The sequence below is a fragment of the Phocoena phocoena genome, chromosome 12 (assembly GCF_963924675.1).
Source record: "Phocoena phocoena chromosome 12, mPhoPho1.1, whole genome shotgun sequence".
NCBI lineage: Eukaryota > Metazoa > Chordata > Mammalia > Artiodactyla > Phocoenidae > Phocoena > Phocoena phocoena.
Window position 1 is genome coordinate 66,780,302 of NC_089230.1, and position 16,123 is coordinate 66,796,424.

The 16,123-nt window shown below is 43.4% G+C and overlaps 1 protein-coding gene across 4 annotated transcripts in view; it reads right to left on the reverse strand.

The window, feature by feature from the left end:
• Positions 1 to 2,886: 2,886 nt before the first annotated feature.
• Positions 2,887 to 16,123, reverse strand: part of ANKRD6 (ankyrin repeat domain 6) — a 140,526-nt gene continuing 127,289 nt past the window's right edge. For 2 of the 4 annotated variants that reach the window (XM_065888748.1, XM_065888746.1), the window contains 3 exons: positions 5,503 to 5,616; positions 4,691 to 4,802; positions 2,887 to 3,455 (listed from right to left, as the gene is read on the reverse strand). In XM_065888748.1, the coding sequence (XP_065744820.1) occupies positions 2,887 to 3,455; positions 4,691 to 4,802; positions 5,503 to 5,616 (795 nt within the window). Of the gene's footprint in view, positions 3,456 to 4,675; positions 4,803 to 5,502; positions 5,617 to 16,123 lie in introns of all 4 variants that reach the window. The other 2 variants (XM_065888747.1, XM_065888745.1) reach the window with 1 other exon arrangement.

Sequence of the window (16,123 nt, forward strand, 5' to 3'; positions counted from 1 at the left end):
GACAGGAAAAAACAGAGTTTGAAGAATACATTGGAGACAGAAGTTGACTTCAGGACACTTTTGAAAGAGACCAAATGTGTTTAACAGTTAATTTAGTGAAAGTGAAAGCTCGTGGAAGAGGCTGGGATTGGCAGTTCACCTACAGAACAAATCTAAAAAGTTAATCCAAGAATCAGAGTTAATCCAAGAATCTACATCTGAAAGATGTAGAAAAACTTTTGCAGGATAAACAGTGTCTAGTGTTGGACTGTGTGCCATTGGAGAGGTGTAAACCAGTGGTGTGTCACTAACCTGCGTTCCGAGCCACCCTTGCCCTTCCACAGCTCCAGAACCCACAAGGCAAAAATAATTCTGAATACTCCGCCACCGGGGGATGGGCTAATCTAAAATGCTTGCATAAGCCAGTTTTCAGGGTTTTATATAGATGTACGTTAATCAAGCCATCTGATGAACAGAGGGAAAAGCATGTGTGAACAGTTTCTGAACAGAGAACCTTAGAAAGACTTACTCTTTTGTGTAGCATGATTGGCAAATACTCAAGTACAGGCTATCTCTAGTAAATCTAAAATCTTGAAGCTAAAAACCATCCTTTTATGAAGTGTGACAGCAGTGACTTTGGTGTTCTTCCTGGAAGCGCTGTATGTGGAAGATGTAAGAGCATTTGTGGCTTGTATTTGCAAGAATCGAATACTACAGACTCCCCAAGAAAACCTAATGTGGAGTTTTGTTTTGATTTTGTTTTAAGTGAATAAAACATGAAAAATTGAATTTTCATCTTCCAGAGACTATGACTATTCTCGTGGACAAGCTTTTCCCTTCCTCTCTAAAGAACAGTTTAATGTTATTTGTTCACTTACATCTTTGCGTATCTCCTGAATTACAGGCCAGGTCCGTTTTTTAGCCCAAGAGAAGATTTATTTAGCGATTTCTTCTCACACGTGGAACCATGGTCATTAAGATGTTGGCCAGAATAGAACGCTGGTGAAACACATTTTTTCATCATCTTCATCAGTATTTTGGATTAGGCAAATTTACTGCCTGGGTGTTCCGTTCCCTGTAAACTATACTGTTGTTTGAATGCTGAAGTTTTGTTCCTAAAGTTTAAGATGTCTGAATGTTCAACTAATGTATATTAACTACAATAAATCCATCTTTAAACCCCTTTATTATTCTACTATCTGTTATATTATCTAAATTTTTAGAATTGTTTTAAATACAAAAGCTTTCTAGCATGAGAAGTGGCTGAGGCTATTATTTAACATATCGACTGCCCCTGTGTCATTTTTTTTCCCCTTTAAAGTGTGCCACTGAAGTTTTAAATGAAAAGACGAGTTTACAAACCTGAAAATAAACTTGAGAGAACATCAAATAAATTCCCTGTCCAGGTTTTGTAATGATGACATACATCTACATTTATTAGGAACGCCTAGATCCATAGATTGTCAGTATTCAAAAGAACAAACCAAAAACAACTGAGCTTGATGGGCAGAACACAGGGACTAAATGCATACTTTTGTTTTTCTGGGTGTTCCCATGTCAAGAAGTCATATTTTCTCTTTGGCTCAATGAGCAAAGGTTCATTCAAAAATTACAACAGTTGCTTGGTTCCTCTGTTTATAGAAATAGAATCGAGGTTTCTATGCATATATGGAATTTTGAGGAGATGAATATAATGCCACAAGGGACAAGAAGCTTGGAAGATAAATAAATCCGAAGTTTCAACATACTGTTACTTTTGCAACTTTGTGTACTCCATGCAGTGACATCCACAGGCTCCCTGAAGCTGGGATCCAAGTCAGTTTATTGCTCATCTACCTTGACATAGTTGCTACAAAGCAGTGGAAAGCTTTTGAGGTTCTTCAATGACAACTCGGTTCAAAATGAAATACTTTCAAGAAACAGCCTTATTTCTTTATAAAATGTAGACCAATAAGCTCACATTCAGAAAGGTACTCTAACTGGCTGTGAATTAGGTTATAGAAATTTCAGGTAATTGCTACGTGAATGTTTTTTCCATTAATCCACTTTAAAGTCACTATGATTAATTGTACTGTTTCTGTCTTTTGGCTGAAAGATACAGAAACCATGATCCAATGATCTGAATCTTTCTCGTTTGAGTTCATTGACATTCCCAGCGCTATTATTAGCCAATTAACCCATTATTTAAATACACTGACTTTTCAAAACATTTTACGATATGCTGGATCTCGTGACATCATGAAAATCCTTCTCCTCAAAGTTTCTTTGGTGAGTTTTCCCTGGTTAAGATGTCAGCATTTGGGGAACTGTGAACTTGAGGGGGTTCAGCGTGTCTGTTACAGCTCTTACAGAAAGACACCGTCCAGCACAGCAGGCGTGTTGATCTGAATGACTGCTTGACTTGAGTGCACAGGGATTCATATTTTTTCTTGCTTTTCATTTACATTATTTCATATCCTGAATATTAGGGTTTAGGCTTACACATCCTTCAGTTTCTTAGCACAGCTCGCTTAATCTGAGCTTTTGAACTTCAGATGAACTTGAGCTGAGGTTTCGAAACTGTAATGAAACCTGAAACCAGGTGTCCCCTAGTTTCAGTCTAATTGTTGAAGTCTTCACAACTTCAGGGCATAGGAAGCATGTGTCTGGCACGTTTTAGAAATTAGTGATTTTTTAAAAGGCAAGGTCTGCTATGTGTACAATAACTGACACCTCCGACATAGCTCTTCTGCAGCTGCAGGATCGGAAGTCTTCAGGAATCCTTCCCCCCCGCCCTCCCCACGGCATGCAGGATCCTAGTTCCCAGATCAGGGATCGAACCCCCGCCCCCTGCACTGGAAGCACAGAGTCAACCACTGGACCACCAGGGAAGTCCCAGGAATCCTTTCTCGTCCCACTTCCCAGGCCCTAGTTTTCCTTGTGTACCTTAGTCCTTAGTTTAGCAAGTTCCTCCTCTAAACTTTTAATGTGTTCCTCCAGCGTGGCCTTGTCTTGCTGGGCTTTCTGACTGGCTTGGCTTCGTGCTTCTTCAATCTTCCTTTCATACCACTTTTCCATCTGGGTGGAAACAGCCTCAAAGAAATACTGGGTGAGCTCCAGCGCTTGGGAGGTGTCCCGAGTATGAGGGGCAGTCTGCTCACCACCTGCTGGTGGCAGCTGCCCGCAGGTGGTGCTGGCTGCTGGCTGCTGGCCGCGGTGCCTCGTCTGCCCACTTTTCCCAGACTTCTTGGTTTGGGTGCCTCTGTCAACACAGGGCCCAGCCTGCGGGTCGCATTTGGCTGCCTCTTTCAGGAGTAACGAGGCTGTCTGGACCTTGACACTCCTCAGTCGGGAGCCTGTACAGTCCAAGGAAGACAGCTCCTGCTGGAGTCTGTGGGCGGCTGTGGAGCTGAGGGCCTTTTCCTTGGGCCTGACCACCTGAGGGGGGCTGTCAGAGGCTGCTACTGGACCTGCGGTCACCACTGACTGATCCACACCTGGTTTCGGAAGGAAAACAAAAGTGAGAGCGAATCCGTGTTCATACAGTCACATGGGCTGGCATTTAAGAGTCCCGGGAATCCTGTAAACCAGCCTTCTCAACCATCACCCATGTGTGCAACTTCTCCTGTCCTTCCCCTCCACTTCTCCCCTGATTATCAACCATCACCCACCGTGTGCAACTTCTCCTGTCCTTCCCCTCCACTTCTCCCCTGATTATCATCTTGGCTTGTCAGGGCTTTCAGGGATGTTGCATTAGACACACTGGCGGCATCTAAGCCAAAAACGTTACTGGCCTTTCCTTTAGCCTGTCTCAACGTACAGTAAAGGGCTCTGGGTACCATTTCCTGATTGCCAAGGATGACACATCTCACTACTTGTCCTAAAACAGAATTGGGCATTTACTGATCAGAATCAATACCCCCATTCTCTAACTTCCGGGCCCTTTACAGACCATAGCCCCGGTTACTAGTTCCTTGATCCAAGCTCCCACTTGGAGAGGCGGTCCTATTACCCATACCCAGAGCTCCATGACAAGTTCCATAATTAGTCCTAGCATGAAAAGTTTGCCCAGGATTTTCCCCACTGTTACGGAAGATAAAACCACGAATACAGAGATGGCCTATGGTAACATGAAACATGTGACATATCAAAACCTCCCCATGGAGGTCTAATTACTAAGGCTATGAATCTCCTCAACTGATCATCGAGTGTAGCCACCGTAGCTAATGTAAAGATGTTCTGGCTCAAAGCATCTCTTATCCAGCCCCTGGGGCAGCTTTGATACATGAACTGTTTTTTAATGAGGCTGTACGGAGTTGGCCAAAGGTAGAAAAGGCTGATCAAGGACAAGAAAGGGAAAGAGTCACAAGGGCAGGGGCGAGTGCCCTTCTGAGACGACACATCCTTTCCTCACCCTCATCGTTGGGGTCCAACTCTGACACCATCAAGATTGCACTGCTATCACGGATCAACAATTCTTTTATTCCTTCATTCAAATATTCCTGAACACTTAAATAGGAGTGCTTTATTACCGTATAGGAACTATGAATACAGTAGTGGGCAAAGCATGGTCCTCGCCCCTACAGAGTTCACATTACAATCCAGTGTTGCCCGCAGCCCTGTCACACAGACTGCCTTCAGATGCAGAAGAGAACGCAACCGGGGGGTTTCATCACCTTTGGATAAAGGGCTCTCTCTGCATGTTGGTGTTGGTTACCTGTGGAGGACTCGCAAGTGGATGGTGTGGATTTAGTCCTGGAGGCCCTAGAATCTCCAGAAAGCTTCAGCTCCAGATTCTGAATCTTTAACATGCACCAAGTTTTTAATTCATCCACCAAGGACATCTAAAAAAACCCCACAAGTTAGTACACAAATCATCAGGAGACTTTGATACATGGCTTATGAATTAAAACCTCAAGAATGTGGACTTTTCGACTGTGATAGGCTCTTTTCTGGACAAGCCCCGAAGTTTTGGATTACCCGCCTCCCACAGGCCACACGGCCTTCTCTGTTGGCCCTCTGAAGCCCAGGATTCACCCAGCGCCCAAGCCGATAGCTAACTATGATCTTCATTAAGCTACGTAGAGACTCCTCAGACGCCAACAGCCAAAGCTTCCCACGGCTTCCACGCCAAGCACGTCTGGCTGCTAGGCACATGAACTCACTCACATGCTCGCAAGTACTCATTTCACGTCTGCTGTCTGGGGTGGACCGCAAACTGCCCGAGGGCAGGAACCCAATCTTGTGCAGGCCCAGCAGGGGCGCGACACATAGCAGTGATCCAGGGCAGAGCTCGGCTTTCCAGCACGTTCTACAAACTGCCCCACCTCCACCTCCGGTCAGCACATTCAGCGCAAACAGGAACCACACTCCAGGCTCCTTCCTACTGACTTCATTTCAGGTTATAAAAATGACACGCGCTTTGACACCAACGCTTTTAGGGGATCTCGGCCTGGGAGTTTTCAATGATGGGTCCGAGTCCCTTGACTCGGGGGGAAAAGAGTGGCAAGTGCAAGGTCAGCACGGACAGATCCTGGTTTTCACCTGCCGTTTCTCTCCTTCGTGCTTCTCTGAGTCCGAGTGCTGCTGCAGGCGGTTCAGGCACTCCGTCCTCTCTACTGAGAGTCGCTCAACCATCAGCTTGTCCAGAACCCGCATCTAGGATTCAATGGGCGAAGGGCGAGTGACTGAGATGATCTAAGGATGGGACCTGGCATCTTGACTTCTGAGGCGGGCTCAGGAGTACCAAAGCAAGACTCCTCAGCCGAGTCTTTATCCGTGGCATTCATGGAACTCTGATTTTTCAGAATTCCTGAGCATGTTTTTGTGTAGGCCAAAGCTTCTTTTTCTCATTTAAAAGTCCTGAGGGGTTTAAGAGACTATACATACACAGTAAATATACAACTTGAGCCAACACAGTCCTGGTAGGTAAAAAAGAATCTGTATGGGTCTTAGAACATTATTGCCAAGACTATTACTGCAAGGAAAAACTATGTCAAGGAGTATGGAGCTACCCCAACTCCCCTTATTAAAAAATTGTTTTTTTAATCCCCCTTCCCCTTTTTAAATGTCAGTGGCTGCCCAAGAGGAAATGAAAGAAGCTGAATACTCAGGACTTTCATCCAGCTTTCCCAGTGAACAAATCCTCTTGGTCCTTCACTGAAAGTAGTCAAAGCACATGTGAAGAAGGTTGTGGACAGAGTTCAAAGGGACTGCTTCAAGGGACTTGGCGGTCCAATGGTTAGGACTCCTCACTTTCACTGCCAAGGGTGCGGGTTCAATCCCTGGTCGGGCACCACAAGACGCATGGCCAAAACAAGCAAAAAAACAAAAAAAGGGGACTGTTTCAGTGAGTAAATGACTGTCACCTTCCAATCACGTGCCCCTGTGCTCCCCCAGCTGGACACTTCCTGTAGGGCTCTAAACATCCAATGGGGCCACACTCCCACTGCCTGACAAGGGCCAAAGCAGAGAAGGGAACCGTTGTGAGCGGGAGCCAGCCATGGAGGGCTCAGCGGCAGCTTCCTCTCCTGTCGGGGACACGCTGACGCTCCACACTCAGATGTCCATAATAAAAAGGCAGCAGCAGGTCTGCAGATGCGGCGAGCACCTCCTGCTTGGTTCCTCACGTTTTTCTGTCAACTGCTCTTTGCCTGTTTACTAGGACAGGCCTTTTCCGCCACCTCCTGCCCGCCCTGCACGGACGAATGGCTCGGCCGAGAGCACCCAAGTGGACACGCAAATGTGTTCCTGGGGCATGGCTGACAGGTCCGGGCATGCGCGCCTGACTCATGCCGGACCAGAGTCCTTCCCGAGATCTGGAATTAGGACTAAGATTCTACATCCCAATCTGTCACCTTCTTTGAACCAAAGAGAGGTCCTTGAGACATCCCAGCACTCACCTAATGCATTCCTCTCTGGACCTGAGCTAGCTGAAGTGACGTTTTATTTACAAAACTGTCATAACTAATCTATCATGGCTCAAAGATTTTTAAAATGGGCTTTCTATGAAATGCAAATAACAAACCTTAAAAATTTCGCCAGTAAACAAGGAAGTAGAAATTAAACAGTCAAATGTCCTTAATCAATTGGGAAAAACTTTAAAAAAAATGCTAACATTAAATGATGGCAGAAGTTGGAGGCTCAGACGCGGCTGGTAGGATATAAATTGGTACAACATTTCAATTAAGTAGCTTGCCAAAATTTATCAAGAGCCTTAAACATACTCTAAACTTTGGACCCAATTATCCTAATTCTGAGCAAATAACCTCAGACGCAATCAAAAGTTTATGCACATAAATGTTCACAGCATTTATTTGAATGAAAAACTATAAGCAACTTCAGTGTCTAACAAAAGGAATGTTTAAATACATTATGTTGCATTAATATGCTGGAATACTATGAAGCCAAGGACATGGGAAAGTGCTCATGATATAAAATTCAGTGAAAAAAGCAGGAAGCAAAAATATGTGTATACTAATCATTAGAGAAATGCAAATCAAAACTACAATGAGGTATCACCTCACACCAGTCAGAATGGCCATCATCAAAAAATCTACAAATGATAAATGCTGGAGAGGGTGTGGAGAAAAGGGAACCCTCTTGCACTGTTGGTGGGAATGTAAATTGGTGCAGCCACTATGGAGAACAGTATGGAGGTTCCTTAAAAAACTAAAAATAGAGCTACCATATGACCCAGCAATCCCACTACTGGACATATACCCTGAGAAAACCATAATTCAAAATGAGTCATGTACCAAAATGTTCATTGCAGCTCTATTTACAATAGCCAGGACACGGAAACAACCTAACTGTCCATCAACAGATGAATGGATAAAGAAGATGTGGCACATATATACAATGGAATAGTACTCAGCCATAAAAAGAAACGATATTGAGTTATTTGTAGTGAGGTGGATGGACCTAGAATCTGTCATACAGAATGAAGTAAGTCAGAAAGAGAAAAACAAATACTGTATGCTAACACATATATATGGAATCTAAAGGAAAAAAAATGGTTCTGAAGAACCTAGGGGCAGGACAGGAATAAAGATGCAGACGTAGAGGAAGGGCCTTGAGGACATGGGGAGGGGGAAGGTAAGCTAGGATGAAGTGAGAGAGTGGCATGGACATATATACACTACCAAACGTAAAATAGATAGCTAGTGGGAAGCAGCCACATAGCACAGGGAGATCAGCTCGGTGCTTTGTGATCCCCTAGAGGGGTGGGATGGGGAGGGTGGGAGGGAGACGCTACAGGGAGGAGATATGGGGATACATGTATATGTATAGCTGATTCACTTTGTTATAAAGCAGAAACTAACACACCATTGTAAAGCAATTATACTCCAATAAAGATGTTAAAAAAAAAAGTACGTGTATATCTCCTTGCATAGAAACAGTACACTGCCATTAAAAAGCACACCGTAGCTCTACAAGTCTAAGATGTACTACTAAATTAAAAAGTAAGCTGCAAGAAAAAGCATAGTATACTTCCATTTTTGTTTAAAAGGAAAAATTAGTAAGGTTGTATCTATAAAAGAAAAAACCTATGGGAAAATTCACAGTAATGAAAGGGATCTCTGGGGAGTGTCACTATGAAAATAGTTCTGTAGGTGGAATGTGGAATGTTTTTCCCAATGAACGTGTTATTTTATAAGCTCTTAAAAGTCTTTCCCATTTAAAAACCTGTATCTGTCACACATTTCTTATTACAAAGGGAAAGTATACCTTTACAATGGAAAGAGATGGTGGTTACCAGGTTAGCCAAATGAGACATCCTGACATTTATCTCTTCTGATGTGATGTAATTTGAACTTTACACAGTTAAATATGATGTATTCTTGCCGAAAATATTTAACCATTGGTCTCAAACTTTAGGTTTTTTACCAGCATCACCTGGAGGTCCTGTTAAAACACAGGTGGCTAGACCCTGCCTCCCGAGTTTTATTCACAGTTAAATTCAGTAGATATGTAATGCGGCCCAAGAATTTGCATTTTTTCCCCACAAGTCCCCAAATGATGCTGATGCTGCTGCTTTGGGGATGACACTTTGAGGATTACTGCTCTAGACCTAACTTTCAGAAATACAGGGATAGAGAAAGAAGTTAAATAACACCATGAAGAAACTATCAAATTCAGAATATAAAACATCCTATAAAACAAATAGCCTGGACTCTTTACAAAGTTAATATTATGGAAGAAAACAGAAACTGCAAGAAGGAACCAGGGACTGCTCTAGATGAAGAGAGACCACAGGGACCTAACACATAACATACAAGCACAGAATATTCACTGGATGCTAGGCTGGAATTAAAAACAAAAACCAGCTATTAAAAAAAAACATTTTGAGACGTCCCTGGTGGTACAGTGGTTACGAATCTGCATGCCGGGTTCCCTGGTGGCGCAGCAGTTGAGAGTCCGCCTGCTGATGCAGGGGACAAGGGTTCGTGCCCTGGTCCAGGAAGATCCCACATGCCACGGAGCGGCTGGGCCCGTGAGCCATAGCCGCTGAGCCTGCATGTCCAGAGCCTGTGCTCCGCAACGGGAGAGGCCACAACAGTGAGAGGCCCGCGGACCACAAAAAAAAAAAAAAAATCTGCCTGCCGAGTCCGGAGAAGATGGCCTAAGAGTAAGACGCGGACATCACCTTCATCCCCACAGATACATCAGGAATACATCTACACGTGGACCTGCTCCTATAGAACACCCACGGAACGCTGGCAGAAGACCTCAGACCTCCCAAAAGGCAAGAAACTCCCCACGTACCTGGGTAGGGCGAAAGAAAACAGAAAAAACAGACAAAAGAATAGGTACGGGACCTGCACCAGTGGGAGGGAGCTGTTAAGGAGGAAAGGTTTCCACACACTAGGAAGCCCCTTCACGGGCGGACACTGCGGGTGGCGGAGCGGGGAAGCTTCAGAGCCACGGAGGAGAGCACAGCAACAGGGGTGCGGAGGGCAAAGCGGAGAGATTCCCGCACAGAGGATCAGGGCCGACCGGCACTCACCAACCCGAAAGGCTTGTCTGCTCACCCGCCGGGTCGGGCGGGGGCTGGGAGCTGAGGCTCGGGCTTCGATTGGAGCGCAGGGAGAGGACTGGGGTTGGCGGCATGAACACACCCTCAAAGGGTTAGTGCGCCACGGCTAGCCGGGAGGGACTCCGGGAAGGAGTCTGGAGCTGCCGAAGAGGCAAGAGACTTTTTCTTCCCTCTTTGTTTTCTGGTGCGCGCGGAGAGATTACGGGCGCCGCTTAAAAGAGCTCTAGAGACGGGCGCAAGCCGCGGCTAAAAGCGCAGACCCCAGAGACGGTCATGAGACGCTAAGGCTGCTGCTGCCGCCAACAAAAGCCTGGGTGCGAGCACAGGTCGCTATCCCCACCTCCCTTCCCAGGAGCCTGTGCAGCCCGCCACTGCTAGGGTCCCGGAATCCAGGGAAAACTTCCCTGGGAGAACGCACGTTGGTCTCTGCCGCCGCAGGCCCACCCCACACGCAGTGCCCCTCCCTCCCCCCCCCGACCTGAGTGAGCCAGAGCCCCCGAAGCAGCAGCTCCTTTAACCTCGTACTGTCTGAGCGAACAACAGACGCCCTCAGGCGACCTACACGCAGAGGCGGGGCCAAATCCAAAGCTGAACCCCGGGAGGTATGCGAACAAAGAAGAGAAAGGGAAATTTCTCCCAGCAGCTTCAGGAGCAGCGGAGTAAAGCTCCACAATCAACTTGATGTACCTGCATCTGTGGAATACATGAATAGAAAACGAATCATCCCAAATTGAGGAGGTGGACTTTGGGGGCAAGATAGATTATTTTTCCCCTTTTTCTATTTTTGTGAGTGTGTATATGTATGTTTCTGTGTGAGATTTTCTCTGTATAGCTTTACTTTCACCATTTGTCCCAGGGATCTGTCTGCCCATTTATTTTTTTAACTTTTAAAAACTTTTTTCTTAATAATTATTTTTTATTGTAATAACTTTATTTTATTTTACTCTATTTTATTTTATCCTCTTTTTTTCTATTTTATTTCCCTTTTATTCTGAGCCGTGTGGATGAAAGGCTCTTGGTGCTCCAACCAGGAGTCAGTGCTGTGCCACTGAGGTGAGAGAGCCAACTTCAGGACACGGGTCCACAAGAGACCTCCCAGCTCCACGTAATACCAAACGGCGAAAATCTCCCAGAGAACTCCATCTCAACACCAAGACCCAGCTTCACTCAACGACCAGCAAGTTACAGTGCAGGACACCCTATGCCAAACAACTAGCAAGACAGGAACACAGCCCCATCCATTAGCAGAGAGGCTGCCTAAAATCATAATAAGGCCACAGACACCCCAAAACACACCAACAGACGTGGACCTGCCCACCAGAAAGACAAGATCCAGCCTCATCCACCAGAACACAGGCACTAGTCCCCTCCACCAGGAAGCCTACACAACCCACTGAACCAAACTTAGCCACTGGGGACAGACACCAAAAACAAGGGGAACTACGAACCTGCAGCCTGCAAAAAGGAGACCCCAAACACAGTAAGATAAGCAAAATGAGAAGACAGAAAAACACACAGCAGATGAAGGAGCAAGATAAAAGCCCACAAGACTTAATAAATGAAGAGGAAATAAGCAGTCTACCTATAAAAGAATTCAGAATAATGATAGTAAGGATGATCCAAAATCTTGGAAACAGAATAGACAAAATGCAAGAAACAGTTAACAAGGACCTAGAAGAACTAAAGCTGAAACAAGCAACGATGAACAACACAATAAATGAAATTAAAAATACTCTAGAATGGATCAATAGCAGAATAACTGAGGCAGGAGAACGGATAAGTGACCTGAAAGATAAAATAGAGGAAATAACTACTGCAGAGCAGAATAAACAAAAAAGAAGGAAAAGAACTGAGGACAGTCTCAGAGATCTCTGGGACAACATTAAATGCACCAACATTCGAATTATAGGGGTCCCTGAAGAAGAAGAGAAAAAGAAAGGGACTGAGAAAATACTTGAAGAGATTATAGTTGAAAGTTTCCCTAATATGGGAGAGAAAATAGTTAATCAAGTCCAGGAACCACAGAGAGTCCCATACAGCACAAATCCAAGGAGAAACACACCAAAATATATATTAATCAAACTATCAAAAATTAAATACAAAATAAACATATTAAAAGGACCAAGGGAAAAACAACAAGTAACACACAAGGGAATCCCCATAAGGTTAACAGCTGATCTTTCAGCAGAAACTCTGCAAGCCAGAAGGGACTGGCAGGACATATTTAAAGTGATGAAGGAGAAAAACCTGCAACCAAGATTACTCTACCCAGCAAGGATCTCATTCAGATTTGATGGAGAAATTAAAACCTTTACAGACAAGCAAAAGCTGAGAGAGTTCAGCACCACCAAACCAGCTTTACAACAAATGCTAAAGGAACTTCTCTAGGCAAGAAACACAAGAGAAGGAAAAGACCTACAATAACAAACCCAAAACAATTAAGAAAATGGGAATAGGAACGTGCATATCGATAATTACCTTAAATGTAAATGGATTAAATGCTACCACCAAAAGACACAGACTGGCTGAATGGATACAAAAACAAGACCCATATATATGCTGTCTACAAGAGACCCACTTCAGACCTAGGAACACATACAGACTGAAAGTGAGGGGATGGAAAAAGATATTCCATGCAAATGGAAATCAAAAGAAAGCTGGAGTAGGAATTCTCATATCACACAAAATACACTTTAAAATAAAGACTATTGCAAGAAACAAAGAAGGACACTACATAATGATCAAGGGATCAATCCAAGAAGAAGATATAACAATTTTAAATATTTATGCACCCAACACAGGAACACCTCAATACGTAAGGCAAATACTAACAGCCATAAAAGGGGAAATTGACAGTAACACAATCATAGTAGGGGACTTTAAAACTCCATTTTCACCAAAGAACAGATCATCCAAAATGAAAATAAATAAGGAAACACAAACTTTAAATGATACATTAAACAAGATGGACTTAATTGACATTTATAGGAAATTCCATCCAAAAACAACAGAATACACATTTTGCTCAAGTGCTCATGGAACATTCTCCAGGATAGATCATATCTTGGATCACAAATCAAGCCTTGGTAAATTTAAGACAATTGAAATCGTATCAAGTATCTTTTCCAACCACAACGCTATAAGACTAGATATCAAACACAGGAAAAGATCTGTAAAAAATACAAACAGGGGCTTCCCTCATGGCGCAGTGGTTGAGAGTCTACCTGCCGATGAAGGAGACAGGGGTTCGTGCACCGGTCTGGGAAGATCCCACATGCCGCGCAGCAGCTGGGCCCGTGAGCCATGGCCGCTGACCCTGTGGGTCCAGAGCCTGTGCTCTGCAACGGGAGAGGCCCCAACGGTGAGAGACCCACGTACCAGGAAAAAAAAAACAAAAATAAAAAAACACATGCAGGCTAAAGGATACACTACTTAATAACCAAGACATCACTGTAGAAATCGAAGAGGAAATCAAAAAATACCTAGTAAAAAGGACAATGAAAATATGATGACCCAAAAGCTATGGGATGCAGCAAAAGCAGTTGTAAAAGGGAAGATTACAGCAATACACTCCCACCTTAAGAAACAGGAAACATCTGGAATAAACAACCTAATCTTGCACCTAAAGCAATTAGAGAAAAAAGAAAAACAAAAAAACGAAACTTATCAAAAGGAAAGAAATCGTAAATATCACATCAAAAATACATGAAAAAGAAAACAAACGACACCACAGATCAATAAAACTAAAAGCTGGTTCTTTGGGAAGATATACAAAATGGAAAAATCATTAGCCAGACACATCAAGAAAAAAAGAAAGGGGACTCAAATCCATAGATTTACAAATAAAAAAGAACTAAAAACTAACACTGCAGAAACACAAAAGATCATAACAGCTTACTACAAGCAACTCTACGCCAATAAAATGGACAACCTGGAAGACATGGACCAATTCTTAGAAATGCACAACCTGCCAAGACTGAATCAGGGAGACATAGAAAATATGAACAGCCCAATCACAAGCACTGAAATTGAAACTGTGATTAAAAATCTTCCAACAAACAAAAGCCCAGGACCAGATGGCTTCACAGGCGAATTCCATCAAACATTTAGGGAAGAGTTAACACCTATCCTTCTCGAGCTCTTCCAAAATATAGCAGAGGGAGGAACACTCCCAAACTCATTCTACGAGGCCACCATCACCCTGATACCAAAACCAGACAAAGATGCCACAAAGCAAGAAAACTACAGGCCAATATCACTGATAAACACAGATGCAAAAATCCTCAACAAACTACTAGCAAACAGAATCCAACAGCACATTAAAAGGATCATACACCATGATCAAGTGGGGTTTATTCCAGGAATGCAAGGACTCTTCAACATATGCAAATCAATCAATGTGATACACCGTGTTAACAACCTGAAGGAGAAAAACCATACGATCACGTCAACAGATGCAGAGAAAGCTTTCGACAAAATTCAACACCCATTTATGATAAAAACCCTGCCGAAGGTAGGCACAGAGGGAACCTTCCTCAACATAATAAAGGCCATATATGACAAAACCACAGCCAACATCGTCCTCAATGGTGAAAAACTGAAACCATTTCCACTAAGATCAGGAGCAAGTAAAGGTTGCCCACTCTCACCACTCTTATTCAACCTAGTTTTGGAAGTTTGAGCCACAGCAATCAGAGAAGAAATAAAAGGAATACAAATCGGAAAAGAAGGAGTAAAGCTGTCACTGTCTGCACATGACATGATACTATACATAGAGGATCCTAAAGATGCTCCCAGAAGACTACTAGAGCCAATCAATGAATTTGGTAAAGTAGCAGGATACCAAATTAATGCACAGAAATCTCTGGCATTCCTATACACTGATGATGAAAAATCTGAAAGTGAAATCAAGAAAACACTCCCATTTACCACTGCAACAAAAAGAATAAAATATCTAGGAATAAACCTACCTAAGGAGACAAAAGACCTGTACGCAGAAAATTATAAGACACCGGTGAAAGAAATTAAAGATGATACAAATAGATGGAGAGATATACCATGTTCTTGGACTGGAAGAATCAACATTGTGAAAATGACTCTACTACCCAAAGCAACCTACAGATTCAATGCAATCCCTATCAAACTACCACCGGCATTTTTCACAGAACTAGAACAAAAAAATCTCACAATTTGTATGGAAACACAAAAGACCCCGAATAGCCAAAGCAATCTTGAGAACGAAAAACGGAGCTGGAGGAATCAGGCTCCCTGACTTCAGACTATACTACAAAGCTACAGTAATCAAGACAGTATGGTACTGGCACAGAACCAGAAATATAGATCAAAGGAACAGCATAGAAAGCCCAGAGATAAACCCACGCACATATGGTCACCTTACCTTTGATGAAGGAGGCAGGAATGTACAGTGGAGGAAGGACAGCCTCTTCAATGAATGGTGCTGGGAAAACTGGACAGGTACACGTAAAAGTAGGAGATTAGATCACTCCCTAACACCGTACACAAAAATAAGCTCAAAATGGATTAAAGACCTAAAGGTAAGGCCAGAAACTATCAAACTCTTGGAGGAAAACATAGGCAGAACACTCTATGACATAAATCACAGCAAGATCCTTTCTGACCCACCTCCTAGAGAAATGGAAATAAGAACAAAAATAAACAAATGGGACCTAATGAAACTTCAAAGCTTTTGCACAGCAAAGGAAACCCTAAACAAGACCAAAAGACAACCCTCGGAATGGGAGAAAACGTTTTCACATGGAGCAACTGACAAAGGATTAATCTCCAAAATTTACAAGCAGCTCATGCAGCTCAACAGCAAAAAAAACAAAACGACCCAATCCAAAAATGGGCAGAAGACCTAAACAGACATTTCTCCAAAGAAGATATACAGAAGGCCAACACACACATGAAAGAATGCTCAACATCATTAATCAGTAGAGAAATGCAAATCAAAACTACAATGAGATATCATCTCACACCAGTCAGAAGGGCCATCACCCAAAAATCTAGAAACAGTAAATGCTGGACAGGGTGTGGAGAAAAGGGAACCCTCTTGCACTACTGCTGGGCATGTGAATCGGTACAGCCACGATGGAGAACAGTATG